Source organism: Hemiscyllium ocellatum, chromosome 28, assembly GCF_020745735.1.
Source record: "Hemiscyllium ocellatum isolate sHemOce1 chromosome 28, sHemOce1.pat.X.cur, whole genome shotgun sequence".
Taxonomy (NCBI): domain Eukaryota; kingdom Metazoa; phylum Chordata; class Chondrichthyes; order Orectolobiformes; family Hemiscylliidae; genus Hemiscyllium; species Hemiscyllium ocellatum.
Genome location: NC_083428.1, coordinates 39331908 through 39352517, shown reverse-complemented (window position 1 = coordinate 39352517; position 20610 = coordinate 39331908). Strand labels below are relative to the sequence as shown.

The 20610-nt window shown below is 40.6% G+C and overlaps 1 protein-coding gene across 4 annotated transcripts in view; it reads left to right on the top strand.

Annotated features, from left to right (window-relative positions):
- The window catches only part of kdm4b (lysine (K)-specific demethylase 4B), a 509300-nt gene that overhangs the window by 193603 nt on the left and 295087 nt on the right, over window positions 1-20610 (top strand). For all 4 annotated transcript variants that reach the window (XM_060846205.1, XM_060846207.1, XM_060846206.1 and 1 more), the window contains exon 8: window positions 10903-11006. In XM_060846205.1, coding sequence (XP_060702188.1) covers window positions 10903-11006 — 104 coding nt within the window. The remainder of the gene's footprint in view (window positions 1-10902; window positions 11007-20610) is intronic.

The window sequence follows — 20610 nt, the reverse complement described above, 5'->3', positions numbered from 1 at the left end:
CAGACCCCACCACCAGGGATATATTTCCCTTCCCTCCCCACGTTCCAAAAAGACCAGTCCCTCTGTGACTTCCTCGTCAAGTCCACACCCCCTCCACTCCCGGCACCTTCCCCTGCAACTGCAAGAAATGCAAAACTTGCGCCCTCACCTCCCCCATTCTTTCCCTCCAAGGCCCCAAGGGATCCTTCCATATTTGCCACAAATTCACCTGCACCTCCACACGTATCATTTGCTGCACCCGATGTGGCCGCCCCTATAGTGGGGAGACAGGCCGCCTACTTACGGAACGTTTCAGGGAACACCGCTAGGACACCCGGACCAACCAACCCAACCACCCCATGGCTCAACCCTTCAATTCCCCCTCCCACTCCACCAAGGACATGCAGGTCCTTGGACTCCTCCATCACCAGACCATAGCAACACAATGGCTGGAGGAAGAGCGTCTTGTCTTCCGCCTAGGAACCCTCCAACCACAAGGGATGAACTCAGATTTCTCCAGTTTCCTCCTTGCCCCTCCCCCCACCTTGTGTTAGTCAAATCCCTCGAAATCAGCACTGCCTTCCTAACCTGCAATCTTCTTCCTGACCTCTCCGCCCTCACTCCACCCTGGCCTATCACCTTCACCTTAACCTCCTTCCACCTATTGCATTTCCAACGCCCCTCCCCCAACTCCCTGTTCCCTGCCTTTTGTCTTAGCCTGCTGGACACACTTTCCTCATTCCTGAAGAAGGGCTCATGCCCGAAATGTCGATTCTCCTGCTCCTTGGATGCTGCCTGACATGCTGCGCTTTTCCAGCAACACATTTTCAGCTCTGATCTCCAGCATCTGCGGCCCTCACTTGCTCCGAGATGATGGCTCTGATGTTTATCCATAATTTTGAGCCTGTGATATTGATATGTTGATCTAATTCGCATACAACTGTGAGAAGAGGGAGTATGTTCAAATTGACATTGTTGAGGATCAAAACTTTGTCATTCACTCATGGTGGCATTCTGTTTTTGATGCAATGATTTCTCCAGAAAGATTGCTTTCTGTCATGTGTTAATTTAGAAACGGAATAGCTCAAGTGTCTTTGCTTGTTTTAAGTTGGATGCTTTTGTCAAGTAGTTTTACCATGCACTGACCTTTCAGTGTTGAAGAGGATCTGAGAATTGTGAGAAAAAAAGTTAGTCTTGGGATGAGGTCTTGAGGATGTAATAGTAGCTCAGAGGTACTGAGATGTTAGAGAATTGAGAATTGGAGCCCCAGGAACATGGGTGTCAAAGGTGATTTGTGTGGGTCCCTGGCTTTTCACTGATCAAAATGGGAAAGGCACCAAACACAGTGAGAGACTTGTCACGAAAATGCTGAGGGAAGCTTCAATTGCACAAACTTCCAAATAACCCGTCTGCAAGCAATTCACCAAGCAAAACTGTCCTATGTGTCAGATTCCTCCGATTGAAACGTACAATGCACAGTCATTTTAGAATTCATTGACTGGAATGGGAGAAAGTCATCCTTGATCCTGAAGAACTGCTCAAGAAAAGAAAGAATCCAAACAGGGAGTTCTGTGTACTTTGCTTTTAGAGGAGCCAAGCCTAGTTTAACAAGTTGTCTCTGCTATCTGCTGTAGGTGATGGGCAATAGAATTAATGGAACAAATACTGGGAGCTTGGCAGTCTGACTTCTACAATTCAAATAATATTTTACAAAGGGCAGTAGTATACTTCAACACTACATCTCAGTGTTGTAGTGTAATCCATGTCCACCTTACAACTATGGTTGATGTAGTAGTAATGCCAATGCACTAATCACTCCAGTCAAGCTTAAGTTTCTACATTCACTGGATAGATATAGACAAACAAATTTATCGATTGCATCTCTCAAAAGGCTCTTGTTACATTTAGATGTCATTGCAATTCAATAACTGAACTGTTCATGATATTCTGCAAGGTATTTGCTGAACTTACAGGCAATTATCCTTCTTTTTAGACTGCCTCTTTGGCTCATGACATCCAGGAATGAGACAAACTTGATCTCATTTTCATCCAGTATCATTATTCACACCCAGTCAACGTTTGAAAGTTCTTACCTAATACTGTCAAAATTAGCCTTCCTCCCATTTAGATCTTCAACTTTATCTGGTCTATCCATTTCCATAAATATTTTAAAACAAATAGAATTTTGTTCATTTGCCCCAAAGTTCTCCCTCACTGACACCTCAGTCACTTGTACTGCCTTATTTCCCAAGGCGTGGTCAAGTTTTCCTCCTCTAATAGGTGCATTCACATATTGAATAAGATGTTTTTTTTTCCAGAACACTTAACAAATTCTTCTCTGTCCAAGCCCTTAATATTATATGGTAGTTCCTGTCTTTGGAAAGTTAAAATCCCCCACCATTACTACCCTATTATTCTTGCAGATAACTAATCTTACAAATTTGCTTCTCAATTTCCTGCTGATGGTTGGGGTTCTATAATGCAATCCCAATAAGGTGATCATCCCTTTTGTATTTCTCAGTTCCACCCCAATAACTTCACTGTATGTACTCTCTGAAGTATCCTCCCCAGGTACAGTCGTAATGTTAGCACCAACGCCACCCCCCCCCCCCCCCCCCCCCAGTCCTTCCTATAGCATCTATACCCTGGGGCATTAAGCTGTCAGTCCTGTCCATCTCTGAGCCATGTCTACATAATAACTATGATATCCCAGATTCTTGTTTCTAGTCAAGCCCAAAGTTCATTTACCTAACCTGTCAGACCTCTTACATTGAAATAAATATATTTCAATTAATTAGTCCTACTTTGTTTTCTGCTTTGCTCCTGCTTGCCTTGACTGAGCTTGAAAATGACCTTTCCCTACTGCTTACTGTTAGCTAATGCTTGATCCATGCCAATAGATTATCCAATATCTCTGCAAATGAGGAAGCTACTTGCGCATGGCAAAAGCCTGTCTGTAGAGTCTTTTAACAGAGGAGGCTGTTGTGCTTCATTTGCGTATAATTCTGGCTGACCAGGAAGCTGTCCTGCTCTTGCCATATGCCATGATGCACTCGAGCTTTTAGTTTGTATGGTAATGTTTAGTGTGATACTTTGTTGAATGTGTTTTGCAACTCCAAATTCCATATTAATTGGATCTCTTAATATGCTCACCCTGCTTGTTGCAACCCTAAAGAAGTTTAATAAATTTGTCAATGGTGTCTTTTTCAGAAAATGGTGTTGACTTTGCTGGATTGTGTTGTGACCCTTTAAAAAGTCCTGTTTGCTTTTGCCAAAATGGTGGTATTTGTTTCTGTAATGGCTGTTAAATGTTATGATTTGCAAAGTGCATTAAATACTGATGTGATAAAGTACTTGTATAAATTGAACCATTTCAGCAATATCTGTATACAATGAAAACCAATATTTTTGGACTTCTGTTCTGCAAAAGCTGTACACCTTGGCTGTTCTTTTTTAAAAGACCTGTGTTCTTATTTTTACTGTTTAGTAAATGATTTTATCTACCATGCATCTTGTATCTTCCCACAAATACTTTGCGGGGTGGTGGAGAAATGTTTCTGTTTCCCATCCTGTAGAAACTTGTTTTGAATTTGTTCCTTACCTATAGGGAGCCACATCAGTGTCACAAGGGTTAACAGCCCTGTGGAGAATGTGGCAAGTCAGCTGCAGTAGCCAGTTGGGAATGTTTAACTGAGGCAGTCATTACCAGCTGAGTATACAGGGCAGGGGAATATTTGCGAATTCAAAAAAAAATGCTAAGATGGTATGTGTGATTCATTTGTTTGTAACTATAACTTACCAGTCTGTCTAAAGAGTAGCCTTTTTTTAAAGCTGAAATATTTTTAACCTGATCCCAAATTTGAAGATATTGTGATTTTATATTTCTTTAATTAAATTGCAGTTCAGCTATATAACATTTTATCATTTCGGTCTTCAGGAAGCTCACCTGTTACAGCTGCATGTTTTTGAATTATTGCTTTATTTCTATCTTTGTACAGTTATCTTAAATACTTAGCACTTCTCCATCACGCATTATTGGCAATCCTTTGATCTGTTTCTGTCTCACCCAGAATACTAATAACGGTCGCTAATTATATATTACGTGATCTTGATTTTCTACTATTCTTCATTCTCCTAAACGTTTCAGTATCCTCCAGCACCATTTGTTATTTCATTCTTCTCCACATCTTTCATCAATGTATCACCTGAGTGGCATTTCTATCCTAGTTCTGGTCATATCTGCTGGAGTGTACATACATGCTTTCTTCAGTGGCATATCTGCGAGATTATCATTCAACTAAATAAGGATGTAGCTTGGAACTTTATACGTTCAAACATTCAACTGCACACTGTGCTTTCGTCACACTTGTTCCATCATCAGGCTCTCAATTTCTTCTCTCACAAACATGGTTCATCTTTGCCCACCACCACCTTCATATGAACCTTGTCCTTCCTTTCATGCACCCTCTGCTGTCTTCACTTATCACAAGTTGTAACCCCTGTTACCTTTTACTTTTGACATTTCAGTTCTTCAATCCACATAAGACACAATTCGGCGGCAAGGTGATGCAGTGGTTAGCACTGCTGCCTCTCAGCACCAGGGAACTGGGTTCGATTCCAATCTCTGTTAACTGTCTGTGTGGAGTGTAATGGAAATGTAATATTTACTGTGAAATCTGAAATCCATTTACTGTGAAATTTGTAAAAAAAGAAATGCTTTCTAAATTTGATACTATGCTCAAGTTCAGAGAGTGCTACTGCTTAGTTCTGCAGCTAAGGAGACAGCTTGTTTCTGTTTCTGTGGAATTTAGTAAACATTCAACCTAACCTTGTGAGCAGTCAAAATTCAGGAAAGGCTACAGGATACGAAGGACAGTGTGTCCAAGTAACACAAGGAATGAAAATGGATGACAACTCAAATGTGCATCGTCTTTGTCCTTGATATTGTGATAAGAAACACTATTCTAGTCAAGCATTTGAATTGTGCTCCGGGCCTTTGTTAGCTGCATTTTGCCCCTCTGTAATACAGAGGTTAGACTAATATAATAAAGCTCTTTTTCTTCGCTCTTGCTAATAGTTGAGTTGAGTCCATTTAATTTCCATGACACAGAGTTTGCACATTCTCCCCATATCCGTGTGGGTTTCCTCTGGGTGCTCTGGTTTCCTCCCACAATCCAAAGATGTGCAGATTGGGTGAATTGGCCAAGCTAAATTGCTCATCGTGTTCAGGGATGTGTAGGTTAAGTGCTTAGTCTGGGGTAAATAGGGTAGCGGGATGGGTCTTGGGTCTTTGGAAAGTTGGTGTGGACTTGTTGGGCCGAAGGGCCTGTTTCCATACTGCAGGGATTCTAAGTTCTATTCTAAAATGCAACATTTATTAGCTGCTGAATTCCTCTGATTTCAGAACTTGCACGCTTTATACTTCCACGCTGTCCTTTGTCTTTGAGCCAATAGCATGAATGACATTGGATATTCAAGTTACATTGTTTTTTTTGCTTTACTGCCCATCAGCATTTTCCCCTTCGATCCAAGACCATATACCGTTTCTGACCTGTTTTTGAAAAGCATGGTTATTAAGCCTTTTTTATGTAATTGACTGAATTTCTCTTCGACCCCTGCACTCCGCACAAAAGTCACTCCATTGTAATCAATTCATTAACCAGAGGAAGTGATCTTTCACTCATTTCCTACTCAACCTCTGGTAGAATCTCCTTTAGTATTTTTTTTGCTTGAGTAATTGCTGTTCTTTGCAGTACTTTTTAAACATTTTGACCAAATCAAATAACTTTTTAAAATAAAAACTGAATCTTTGCTGTTTACTGTATCTATGCCCCAAATGATTAAAAAGCTCTATCATCCCTCAACCTCCGATGCTCCAGTGAAAAAAGTCCCAGTGTCTCTAGCTTCTCATCATTACTCAAACCCTCCAGTACAGGCAACATTCTTATAAATCTTTTCTACACCCTCTCCAATTTTGCAATTTTCTTCCTATAGGAGAGTGACTAGAATTGTATACGGTATTCCAGGTTTGGCCTCATTGACTTGTCCTGTACAACCTCAACATGATGCCCAACTCCTATACTCAAACGTCTGACCAATAAAAGCAAAACTCAATCAAGTTCATGACACCTGATTTCCCACGAATAAAGTCATGTTGACTATCGCTAATCAGTCCTTGCCTTTCCAAATACATATAACTCCTGTCCCTCCGAATTCCCTCCAGCAACTTGTCCACTCCACCTGTGTCAGGCTCACCAGTCTATAGTTCCCTGCCTTTTCTTTACCATCTTAAATAGTGGCACAATGTTAGCCAACCTCCTGTCTTCTGGTATCTGGCCTGTTACTATCAATGGACCCAGCAATGACTTCCATAGCTTCCCACAGAAATCTAGGATACACCTGATCAGGTCCTGGTGATTTATCTACCTTTACATGTTTTAAAACATCCAGCACCAACACCTCTAATATGGACATTTTTCAAGATGTCACCATCTATTTTCATGCATTCCGCATCTTCCATTGCCGCCTCCATGGTAAAGACTGATGCAAAACACTTATTTTGAATCTCCCCCATCTATTGAAGAGGATTGATCAGGGAAGAGCAGTTGGCGTGATCTATATTGACTTCAGTAAAAAGTTCAACAAGGTTTATCATGGTAGACTGGTTAGCAAAGTTCGATCACATTGGAATACAGGGAGAACTAGCCAATTGGATATAGAACTGATTCGAAGATAGAGGATGAGAACTGATTCGAAGATCGAGGATGGTGGTAAAGGGTAGCTTTTCAGACGAGAGGCCTGTGACTAGTTGTGTGCCACAAGGATCAGTGCTGGGTTCACTGCTTTTTATCATTTATGTAAATGTTTTGGATGTGAACATAGGAGGTATGGTTAGAAAGGTTGTTGATAACACCAAAGTTGGAGGTGTGGTAGACAGTGAAGGACACTTCAGTGCAGCAGGATCTTGAACAGATGAACCAATGGGCTGAGGAGTGGCAGGTGGATTTTAATTTAGATAAATTTGAGGTACTGCATTTTGGAAAGGCAAATGAGGGCAGGACTTAGACTTAATGGTCCGTTCCTAGGGAGTGTTGCTGAACAAAGAAACCTTGGAATGCAGCTTCGTTGTTCCTTGAAAGTGGAGTCACAGGTAGAAAGGGTAGTTAAGGTGGTGTTTGGTATGTTTCCTTTATTGGTCAGAGCATTGAGTATAGGAGTTGGGAGGTCATGTTGCGGCTGAACAGGACATTGGTTAGGCCACTTTTGGAATAATGTGTGCAATTCTGGTTTCCCTTCTATAGGAAGGATGTTGTGAAACTTGAAAGGATTCAGAAATGATTTACAAGGATATTACCAGCGTTGGAAGATTTGAGATGTAGGGAGAGGCTGAATAGGTTGGGGCTGTTTTCTCTGCAGCACCGAAGGCTGACAGATAACCTTGTAAAGGTTTGTAAAATCACGAGGGACTTGGATAGGAGAAATAGACAAAGTCTTTTCCCTGGGGTGGGAGAGTTCAGAACTGGAGGGCATAGGTTAAGGTGAGAGGAATGATTTTTTTTTCCCATGCAAAGGGTGGTATGTGTATGGAATAAATTGCCAGAGGAAGTAGTGGAGGCTGGTACAATTACAGCACTTGAAAGGCATCTGGATGGGTACATGAATAGGAAGGGTTGAGAGGGCTATGTGCCAAGTGCTGGCAAATGGGACTGTATTAATTCAGGATATCTGGTTGGCATGGGCAATAGACTAGAGGGTCTATTTCCCTGCTGTACATCTGTCTCTTGTGTGCTAAATGCCGCATTAACAATTCTCTCTCTGTAATGCAACTATGTACCTGAACCCTAGGTCTGTTAGTTCGACAACACTCCCCAGGGCCCTACAATTAGCTGTGCAAGTCCTGCCTTTTCTTTTCTACTAAAATGTAAGACCGCTTATTTATCTAAATTAAATTCCACCTGCCACTCCTTGGCGTATTGGCTCATCTGATCAAGGTCCAGTTGTACTCCTGAGATAACCTTCACTGTCCAGTGCATCATCACCTATGTCTGTCATTCTAAAAACTTACTAACCATGTTTACTGTATTTTCATCCAGATAATTTATATAAATGTCAAACAACAGTGAGCCCAGCACCAATCCCTGCAGAATACTGTTGATCACGGACCTCCAGTCTGAAAAAATGTCCATTAACTGTTAAAGTCCCCCTAACCAAATAAACATTTGTACTGGTTCTATTACTACTTTTGAGCATTTCCCCATTCAATTCTCATTTTAAACATCAAGTATGCTTTTTTAAACTAAAATAACACATTTAAGTCAGATCTTTTATTTGCCCTTTTCCCTGGCATTTTGTTTCTGTTGTTTGTACGGTCTGGCTGTAAATTACACCCAAATACTGCGTTCTTACAATTGAATCTATATTGATGCACTGAGCTAAAGGTTAGATGTCGAGTAATGTGACCTTTTTTAAAAGTGGTTCAATTTGATAACTTTTTTTAAACCATTTGACAATAAAACACAAATGTTGTTTAAAATATTCTTATTATCTTATTTCTTCAAAGTTTATTAAATTCTACACCATATGGGTCAATTAATCATGGGATCGATTCTAGGCTTCATTTTTTTTTGGAAGCTTTATTCTATCGGGCCAGAATGTACAAATTGAATGAAAATGGCACCTCACTGCCTGGCTCCTCCTTCAAATAGTGTATGTTAAAGAGCATGACTTTCGTGTGCTTTGCATACTCATTACAGATTTGGTTATACTACAGCAAGTTATTGTTTCTGCAATTTAGTGCAAAGATCTTTTTAAACAGCTTGATAAATTTGATTTGTTGTTCTCACAGATTCCATATTTTCAGTAGCAGTCAGTGCACTGTTTTATATCTCTTAAGTTACAGCGAGTCCCCGTAACCAAAATGGGCGATGTTAAGTCTAATGCATTGCAGTTACTGTTTATTCACTAGATTATGACAGATTTAATTTTCCTAACATCACTTTAAATATCGATTAATTTCTTGTCATGAAATAGACAAACTACATTCTAGATTTTGAAAGTTAGGATTTCTGAGCTAAATAGGTGGTTCACCATGTAAAACATTAAAAGTTCCGAGAGCCCAAAGTTTAATGGTTTTTAAGTGTGAATGGGATGTTAAAATGTTTAATTTTGTCAAATGTTTATTGTACCATGTAAGTTGTATCTGCAAAGACTGCAGCAGACTGTACACTCTGGATGCACAAGCTATCAGTGGCAGTAACTTCTTGATTTCTGCTTTTAGCTGTGTGTGAATGCCCAAAGTTGCTGTCAGTTTTGCACAGCCATGCTGATCAGTGCTAAACTTTGCTGTCAGTGGAACCACAAATTCCTTTTCATAGTGTTGATGCGATAAGTTGAAAATTTTTCTTGGTTGATAATTTTGCGCAATCTCTATTTGCAATTTAAAATAAAAACATCCTTTATGGGGCTTAATAAATTAACTCCAGATATGTGGTACTGAGGCTTTGAATTCCAGCTCCATTCTGACTGATGCAGTAGAAAACCTGATTCAAATTAAAAATTTAGTTAAGGTCAGCAGTGATGCATTTTTCTGTCAGCTGTAATATCCGCCACCATCGCACGATCCTTTCCAGTAATGGAATCGATCGGGATTTTAAATGTGATTGAATGTTACGATTATGTGGCATTAAGTTGAAAGCCAGCATTTTCTGTTGTTACTGTGAGGGACAATGATGAACCAGATGTGAATATTATTGTACAAAAACCAAAAGAACTGCTAATGCTGTAAATCATAAACAAAACAAAAGTTGCTGGAAAAGATCAGCATCTGTGGAGAGAAATCGGAGTTAACGTTTCGAGTCGAGTGATCCTTCCTCAGAATTCCCCCTTCCGGAGTTCTGAGGAAGGGTCTCATGCCACAAAACGCTAACTCTGAGCTCTTCTCGCAAATTCTGCCTGTCTGTGAATATTAATGTGTTTGATAATCTAGCATTTTAACTGAACAGATAACTGTTATAAAACATGAGAAACAGGAGCAGGAGTACACAGTGTAGCCTGTCAAGCCTTTTACCTCTTGTAAATGAGTCAGTACACATTGAGAAAACAAAGAATGATTCTTAGCTGGTGTTGGGAGAGTAGATGCTGAAGGGTGCCCCCACCCAATGATAAATTTTGTCTTGGTAACACAGTACTCACCTGGAGTAGTGTACACAATCTTAGGCTCCTTATCTAAGGAAGCACATGTAAGCCATCGAGGGAATGCAATAGAGATTCACCGCATTAATCCCTGGATTGGTTGGATTGTGTTCTGAGGAAAGATTGAGGAGACTGTCTGTATTCACTAGAGTCTCAAAGAATGAAGGGTGATGTCATTGATGCTGAAAACATACTTGCAGGGAGTGAAACAGTTGACGTAGAGGAGATATTTTCCCTGCTTAAAACTAAGAAAACATCATGTCAAGGCAAGTAGACCATTTAAGATTCCAGTGAAGGTATGGTGTATCTTTGAAGTTCTCTCTACCCCAGAGACCTGACAACAATCAATCATTAAGTATGTTCAAAATACAAATCTATAGATTTGTGGAGACTACTGATATCATTGGATGTAGCAATAGTGTGGGAGAGTGGCACTGGGGTTGATGATCAACCATGATGTAACTTAAGGGTAGAATAAGCTTGATAGGATGAATGGCCTACTCATGTTCTTCTGTTTCTAATAACATCAGGAGGAGGGGGAAAAACATTTGAGAGAAAGGAAGGAACATTGGCGTTGTTGTATTATTGCACCTGAGGTGAAATAGCAGAATGCAAATGACTATCCTTCAGAAAGAAAACTGATTATACTGGAGCTATGTAGTTAGATATTATAGTGTAATGAATTGGCAAAAATATGATCCATTCTTTTGTTTTTGTTTTTCTTTTTTGCAGGCTTCTTCCCAGGCAGTTCTCAAGGATGTGATGCATTTCTTCGGCACAAAATGACTCTTATATCGCCTTCCATACTGAAGAAGTACAGCATTCCCTTTGATAGGGTAGGTTATTTGTGGTGTTAGGCTAGACTTAGTAACAACAGTTGCCTAGGATGCTACTTCGATTATATCTGTATGCAGATACTGATGTATAACATATATATTATATATGTAATATATAAGCAGAAAACAAATGCCATATTAATGTTTTTGTGAGATGTAGCTCAATTGATGTCATTTACTGTGGTTGAAAGAGTTACTGTATAAGAGAAGTGCTTTGCTTCTGTGGAAGTTTGATCCGTAACATATTAAATAGATTTTTGTAAATAGAACGATGTAATGAACAAAATGATTCAGTTGTCAGAGACATTTCAATTTATAAGCTTAAAATATAGCAGGAAAGTGGATATATTTAGTTCCATTGTTAAAGTTAGCAGGACAGTATCCAATTATTCCTGCTATAGAAGCATCAGGCAACCAGGGGCTTGTTCATAAAGACACATTAGCACAACCAGCAACGTAAATTCTGGTAAACCAAGGATCCCCAAATTGAATTTAGTCAATCCTTCATATAATGTAGGAGAGCTCATGATGTATTATTTTGTAGAGTGTCTGTCTGTTTTCTGAAAGTTGTCCAATTCAGTCAGGCCTCAAGTAATTAAAATATTTTGTTTTGCTAATTCCATCCAAGAACTCAAATAGAAGGCCTGAAGCTTTGTCATTGATGGCATTCAGCTCACAAATTCCTTTCCTTTCCTTATGAATTTACTTCTAGCAGGGCACATCAACACCAAGGCCATATCTTTTTTTTATTCATTCATTCATGAGATGGGTTTTATGGCTGGGCCAGCATTTACTGCCATTCCAGATTGACTTTGAGATAGTGCCGATGAGCTTCTGCAGTCTGTGTAGATAGAGCCACCATGCAGTTTCGAGAGAAGTTCCAGGATTTTGCAGCACTGAAGAAGGTGATCTATTTCCAAATCAGGATGGTTTGTGGCTTTGGGGGGAGCTTGCAGTTGCTGGTTGTTCCCATGTATCTGCTGCCCTTGTTCTTCTAGATGGCAATGGTCATGGATTTGGAAGCTGCTGTCTAAGGAGCAGTGTTTTGCCATTTTCCTCCCACTTTCTGACCTTACGATGCAAGAAAGCATTGATGAAGCAACTGAAGATGTTTGGGCCTGAGGAGCCCCTGCAGAGATGTTCTGGAGCTGAGATCACTGACCTTCAACAAATACAACCATCTTCCTTTGTGCCAGATATGACTCCATCCCACCTGCCTTGAATTCACGTTGACTCTCTTTTGGCAGGGGCTCATTGAGCATTTGGTCAAGTCAAATGTGGCATTGACATCAAGGGCAGGCACACTAACCTCACCCTCAGCTTTTTTACTCATTCTTGGGTTGGGGGTGTTGTTGGATAAAGAGCATTTATTGCCCATCACAGCAGCCAGTTAAATATCTGCCATATTGCTGTGGGTCTGGAGTCACATGTAGGCCAGACCAGATAAGGAAGGACATTAGTGAACCAGATGGGTTCTTCAACAATCTACAATGGATTCTTGGTCATCACAGACTCTTGATCAAGATAATTACTGAATTCAAATTCCACTATCTGCGGAAACAGGATTTGAACCCCGGTCCCCAGAACATTACTTGGGTCTCTGGGTTAAGAGGCCAGTAAGAAAACCACTAAACCATTGCCTCCCCCTAAGTTTCTTTTGAGGTCAGGAGTTGAATGGCCTGGTGGAATCCAAACTGAACATCCTGAGCAGATTATTGCTGAGCAAGTACCGTTGATAGCTCTGCTAATGACATTTTTCGCAGTTTTACTGATGATTGAGTATAGACTGATAGGGCTGTAATCGACCAGATTATATTTGTGCTGCATTTTATGCACAGGATTATTAGACAATTTTCCATGTTAAGTAGATGCTAATATTGCAGCTGAACTGGAGCACCTTAGCTTGGCGTATAGCAGATTCTGGAGCACAAGTGTTCAGTGCCAATACTGGAATGTTATCAGGGTTCGTAGCCTTTTCAGTATCCATTGCCTCCAACTGGTTTTTGGTAATGTATGGAGTCGTCTGAGTTGGCTGAGGACTGGTATCTGTGATGCTGGGGATCACTGGAGGACTCCATGATGGATCATATACTGGGCACTTCTAGCTGAAAACTGTTGCAAATACTTCATTAATGGAGAAATTTTGCCTTTCGACTATGTCGCTAAGCACTCAATCTCTTTCCTGTACTCTGTCTCATTGTTGTTTTGAGACCAGATCTACAACCGTGGTGTTAGCGAACTTGAGGTTGGGCTGGAATTTGGCCATAGTCGTGTGTGTATAAGGAATACAGTAGTGGGTTGAGCATGCTGCCTTGCAGGACACTGGTTTTGAGGATTATGGTGGAGGAGGTTTTCTTGCCTTTTCTTACCAATCTGGTCTGTAGGCCAAAATGATGAGGATCCATTTAGAGAAGGAAGAGAGAGAGAGAGAAAAAAAAGACCTAGATCTGAGTTTGGAGATGAGTTTGTTTGGAAATATGATGTTGGTGGGGGAATCTATAATTAATAAGTAGGAACTTGATGTAGGTCTCCTTATCCAGATGTTTCAGAGATTAGTGGACGGCCAGGGAGATGGCAGCTGCCGTGGACCTTTTGTATCATAAGACAAATTGCAAAGAAGTAAGGCAACCTAGGTGGCTGGAGTTGATATGAGCCATGACTAACCCCTTGAATCACTCCATAACAATGGAGGTCAGAGCCATGGGGCAGTAGTCACTGAGGCATGCTGCATGATTTTTCCTTCGCACTGGGATAATGGTGGCCATCTTGAAGCAGGTGGGGACTTCAGATTGAAGTGTGGAGAGATTAAAGATATCAGTGAATATTGCTGCCAGCTGATCCGTATAGGATCTGAGTGCACGGCTGGGTACTGAATCCAGGATAGAAGTTTTCTGTGGGTTTGCTTTCAAGTAGGCTGATCTGATGTCTGTGGCAGGGACTGTGGATAGAAGTACGTCTGAGAATTTTGGGACAGGTGATTTTGTTTCACTGACTTTTTGTTTCATGCTAGTGTAGAATGCATTGAGCTCATCGAGTAGGGATGTATTGTTGCCTGTAATTCTGTTTGACTTCACGTTGTAGCTGTTCTGTCATGTATGCTTTACCACAAGTGACGTGTCTGTGTGGTTAGTCTGGGTCTGAAGCTTAGTTTAATATTGCTGTTTGGCACATCTGTTGTCTGTGTAAAGGTTGTACCTGGATTTCCTGTGTAGGTCAGGGTTGCCTGACTTGAATGCCTCAGACCTGGACTTCAGTAAGGATAAGATCTCCCAGTTAATCCATGGTTTCCAGGGAACATTTGGATTAACTACTTTGGCGTGCAGTCTTCCACACATTTACTAATGAAGTTTGTAGCAGTGGTGGCATACATGTTTAGGTAGTATGCTAAGTTTTTGAATATTGACCAGTCAACTCGCTATAAGCAGTCCCATAGAAGCCCTTCCATTGAATCAGGCCAACACTGCACTACTTTCCTTACTGGGTCCTCACATGTCAATTTCTGTTTGTAAATAAGGAGCAGCACAGCATTGTGATCTGATTTTCAAAATAGTAGATAGGGGATGGAGCAGAGGGTTCTTTGAACTTTGTAGCCTTATCTTTTGCTGTGATGTGTTGGGTTCCCCCAAAACTGAGGATTGGGATGTTTGTGAAGCTGCCACCTCCAGTGAGTTGTTTCATTGTCCTCCACCGTTCGTGATTAGATGTGGCAGAGCTGCAGAACTTAGAACTGATCTGTTATTGGTGGAAATGTTTACCTCTATCTTTCACTGCTTACTTTGGCAGACAAGTAATCCTGTATTGTGGCTTCATCCGGATACCCCTCCTGTTTAGATCATGCCTGATGCTACCCCTGGCATGCCAGCCTGCACTCTTCATTGAACCACGGTTGATTTCCTGCCTTGATGGTCATGGTAGAGTGGGGCATGTGCTACACCATGCGGTTTGCATATTTTGCTGCTGATGACCCACATTATCTCATGGGTGTCTATTCTTGTTCGATCTTTTCAAAGTCTGGCTCAGTTGCTGTGGCGATAGTGCCATATAGCATAATGGGAGGCATTCTCAATGTGAAGATGGGACTTTGCCTTTATAAGAACTGGGCGATGCAGTCTTACCAATACTGTAATGGACAGATCTACCGTTGGCAGGCAAATTGATGAAGATGAAGTCTAGTATGCCTTTCACTCTTTTTGGTTCTCTCAGGACCTGCCATATGCTCAGTCTAGCAGCAATGACCTTAAGAACTCAACCAGTTCTGAAGAATCACCACATCACACTTGATACGTTAACTCTTGTTTCTCTCTCCACAGATGCTGTCAGATCTGCTGAGTTTTCCTTCCACTTTGTTTTTATTTCAGATTTCCAGTATCCGCAATTTTTCCCTTTTATTTTTTAAATGCCTATAGATTACCATTGACCCTTTGTACCACGGACTGCGTCAGAATAACTGTGGTGAATGCAATGCAGTTCAAGGGATTGTTTCCCAGAAATCCTTTTCAGGAAATCTAGGAGCAAAAGCTGTTGAAAATATTCTATGTCAAATTAACAATAAAACAGGCACCTTTTTAAAAGGTGCCATAGCATGTTGCGTACAAAGCTAGGGAATTGTCTAGCATTATTTGAATCTCAAGTGTAATCAGAAAATATTTATTCACTGTTCATCATTATTGCAATCTTTCTGGATAGAATAACAATTATGGCTCTGCACTCAAGAAACATTCTTGTGTTAAACCACAAGAGAAACAAATTAGAAATGCTTATTAGTATGACTGGTACCCCAGGCTGTTGTGCATCATCACCACAGGTGGAGGAATCACCCAACAATATTGTATTTTCGGTTCATTTTTGGGACAATTGTATTGTTAGCAGAGCTTGCATTTACCATCCATCCTCTTGAATCCAGTTCAGATTCCACCATCTCCAGTAATTTGCTTTTATTTATTTATCTTTGATGCTGGTGTTCACCGCCTGTTCCTCAAAAAGGCACTTTTATATATCTTTGAGAAATAGAATTGGTAACTTCAAAACTGTTAGTTTTCTAACTTCTCCCAGATGAGATGACATTTGAAAATCAGTTTCTCAGTGATCAGATGACACTTGAATCGATACTGCACTTTTTTGTTTTTATTTCAGACTTATGTATTTTTTGTATATTCCTTGAATGTGTTTGATGTGGTAGGCATGATGGGCCAAGTGGTCTACTTTTGCACCAAACAATTTTGTGACCCTGATCTTGAATTCAGGCATGAAATGATGCAACATAGAAAGAGGCCTTGAGGTCCACTTTTTTTCTAATTCTTGAAAGAGCTGTCCTTTGTTGATTAATTCCTGTGCACTCCAATTGTTCTGCTTCTGCTCAATACTTCTGGGAATCCTTCTGAAAATTAGTGTTGCACCTGCTTCCATTGCCCTTTCCATTAGTGCTTTACAGTTAAAAATTGATTGCAAAGGGTAATTGTCATCCAAACTCCATTATTTTGCCAAAGTATGTATCTTGCGGTTCCATCACCCGTTTTGGGTATAGTCCTTGTCATCTAGAAGTTCATTCACATTTTTTGTCCATTTGGTGCAAATCTTGGTAACTGAGTTGAATAAAATAATCAATGCTTAGGACTTCCTTGACGGGACCCATCAGTCTCTCTCTCTCTCTCTCTCTCCGTCAGCTTCCCTCAACCAACTCCTGTGGGTCCCAGAACTCCATTTGTTCTTGATTTGTTTCAGCTCAGTGATGCATTCCTGCTGGAATTCCTTTGTTAGATGTCGGCGCTGGTCCAGGAATGAATAACATACAGTTCATTCTGTAGCCTGTGCGCGGGGATGCTGTTGGAAAGGATGTTTGTGTAATTGCTAAGTGTAAACTTTGGGGCATTCCCCACTTAGAGTCATAGGAATGTAGAGTGTAGAAACATACCCTTCGGTCCAACCCCTCCATGCTGACCAGGTATCCCAACCCAATCTAGTCCCACCTGCCAGCACCTGGCCCATATCCCTCCAAAACCACCTTATTCATATACCCATCCAAATGCCTCTTAAATGTTGCAATTGTACCAGCCTTCACCACATCCTCTGGCAGCTCATTCCATATAGGTACCACCCTCTGCGTGAAAAAGTTGCCCCTTAGGTCTCTTTTATATCTTCCCCTCTCACCCTAACCTATGCCCTCTAGTTTTGGACTCCCCGACTCCAGGGAAAAGAATTTGTCTATTTACCCTATCTACGCCCCTCATAATTTTGTAAACCTCTATAAGGTCACCCCTCAGCCTCTGACGCTCCAGGGAAAACAGCCCCAGCCTGTTCAGCCTTTCCCCATAGTTCAAATCCTCCAACCCTGGCAACATTCTTGTAAATCTTTTCTGAACCCTTTCAATAATCACAGCATCTTTCTGATGGAAGACCAGAATTGCACGCAATATTCCAAAAGTGGCCTAACCAATGTCCTGTACAGCTGCAACATGACCTCCCAACTCCTGTACCTCAATACTCTGACCAATAAAAGAACGCATACCAAATGCCGCCTTCACTATCCTCTCTATCTGCGACTCCACTTTCAAGGAGTTATGAACCTGCGCTCCTAGGTCTCCTTGTTAAAGACATTTGTTGATGTGGAAACCTCTCGGAGTCCTGGTGATGCTGCCTTTCTGCATTTGTTTTTGTTTCAATTTTAGTAAGCTACCGTGCTACAGTCAGTGCTGTGATGACTGTCTTTGCACCATTCCTTTCAATCAGCTCGATTTGGAGTAGTTCATTGGTTTTGTTTCATATTTCCGCCAATGTCCTTTATTCACTGGACCTTCTTTGGTACTTTTCTCCTGAATTCAATTTATCTGATTCTATTTCAGGTGATCACCACCCTACTAATATCATGTATAATCTCTCAGACTCTGGCACCTATCAGGTTTTCACCCAATGTCCATTCCTTTGTCCTGTTGACTCTACTGTCCATGCCAGTGCTTCAGCAATATTCTCAGCCCTGTCCTTACACCCATCTCTTTGTTGGTATAGTTGACAAAGTGAAGAAGGTTATCTAAGATTACAAAGCGATCTTGATCAAATGGGCTGAGGAGTGGCAGATGGAGTTTATTACATCAGTAAAATAAAGCAAGGCAGGACTTATACTGTTAATGATAGGGCTCTGGTTGGTGTTGCTGTACAGAGGCACCTAGGGATTCAGGTGCATAGTTCTTTGAAAGTTGTGTCACAGGTAGACAGGATGGTTAAGAAGATGTTTAGTATGCTTGCTTTCATTGCTGAGACCATCGAGTAGAAGAGTTGAAAGGTCATGTTGTGCAGGATGTTGGTGAGGCCACTTTTTGAGTACTGTATACAGTTGTTGCCCTCCTGTGGGAAGAGTGTTATTAAATTGGAGAGGGTTCAGAAAAAGATTAACTAAGGTGTTGACTGAGTGAAAGTTATAAAAATAGACAGGATAGGATGGGGCCTTTTTTTTTAATTGGAGTGTAGGAGGTTGAGAGTGACTTTATAGAGGTTTATAAAATCATGAGCGGCATCGAGAAGGTGAATAACCAAGGTCTTTTCCCTATGGTGGGGGAGTTCCAAACTAGTGAGCATATTTTTAAGGTGGGAAGAGAAAAATTCAAAAGGGAGCTGAGGGGTAGCTTTCTCACAAAGAGGGTGATTTGTATGTAGAATGAATTGCCAAAGGAAGTGGTAGATGCAGGTACAATTGAAGGACATTTGGACAGGTACATGAATCTGAAAAGTTCAAAGGGATTTTGGATTAGTTTAGTTTGGGAAATCTGGTCGGTATGGATGAGTTGGACTGAAGGATCTGATTCCATGCTGTATGACTCTGACTTTATTTGTTTTAAGATCATGGAATGAGGTTTTACTGTGAACTAGGGCTGCTTCCAAAGATTGCTTTTCTTGCCCTCACCTTACTGATTTCTGTATAAAAGTCCAAGTTCATTTGACACTTGAATTCCAGTCCCAATGTGAGGTTATTAACAGTTCATCAACTCATACGTGCCTGTTTCTCGTCAGCAACCGGTTTAACAAGGTCTTTGCTCAAAATAAGAGATGCTTCAGTGATTGACTAGTTGATTTTACTGTTGCACTTGCTAAAGACAGAATTCTGGGAACACTTCCTGCTTAACTTAGTGTCCTGGAATCTTCAAAATCCACTTGGAACAAAAGCAATCAGGGTTCTGAATGGACATAATCACTTTTTTAAAATGGCATTTCTTGTAATGCAGTGCTTTGGAATACAAACATGGATTTATAAATGCAGGGCTTCTATTAGAGGTTCAATCCAGAACTGCTTAGTGAGTGAGCTACCAACTCAGCCAAACTAACAGGTGAGGAGCAGAAAATGTTACCGTTTTAAATATCTCACTCTTGTGAGTATTTTAGAAATGTAGGTCTGAAAGAGTTTGTTGTTGAGTTCCATAAGCACCACCCACTAAGATGGCCATATGGGCAGAACAGTTTAGAATTTTGATGGAGTGATACCTGCTATCTGGTACTCCTTTAGAGTCTCTGTAATAATGTCTGTCATTATCAATATAACATGTAGATGAGCATTGAATTACAATAAACTGTATCCTCTTAAAGATTAGCGGCTCTTCTGTTAGACCTGGATGTAGTTTTCATTTACCGCACCAGACTAAACAAGCGCTATAGGTTCCTATGCTGAAAGAAAATACTTAGAGCAGCCTTCACCACGAGCAGGAACTCACAACTCGCCAGCCTGTAGAACAATGGACCAGAGCAGTAGCTAATAAAATTTTGTGTGGTATTGCTGCTGTGATGTCATCTTGGATGGAATTGCTCCTTTAGCCAGAGATCTGACAAAGGGTGACACATGCATTCCTTTGCTAACATCCAAGTAAATATATTTTAAGTATTCTGTCATGACTTAGATTACATATGGTCTTGTAAAAGAAAACAAAAATATTCTGGTCTACATTGTTCGTGAAAGTACTTCTGCAACAAGGAAGGTCTTTCAAACATTCTACTGACTGTTCACAGAGGATTTTGGTTGGTTTTGTGGCTGACAAATCTTGATGAATAAGTCACATGCAATTTTATAAGCTAGCAGAAGAGGGCAAAGGACATTTAACTCCTTTTTGCTTAAATGTTGTCTTGTTGCACTTGAATGATTCACAATAATTTGTGTACAATTAAGTTGATTCTGTCATAATAAATTTATTTTGACATTGACGAGGCAAAGGAGGTGGGCTGCAGAATTCAGTGACATGTAACAGAATTTCAAGGACTCTTTGACTCTAAAGTGTGACTTCCAGTTTGTCCAAATGGAATCAACTGTGCAGCCGTGGAGAATTGGATCTCCCAGGGGCACATAGGCAATAATTGGCTTTGAGTGTAACATTGCTTTAATTTAAAACAATGGCAATTTTGGGAAAGTCGTTAAGATTTGGAAGCTGTATCCATTCAGATGAAAAAAAACACATGAAGCAACATTTTGAATTGAGAAATGTTCTTGTAATAAATTTGCTTTAGTCTAAGAGTTTGCTGAAGGTTTTACAGTAGGTGGAGGTGTATCCCCTGCAATAATTCACGTGAGAAAAATATTAGTTGTAATTCCAGCAAACTGAGATAATTACCTTTTCTTAAAAATGTCATT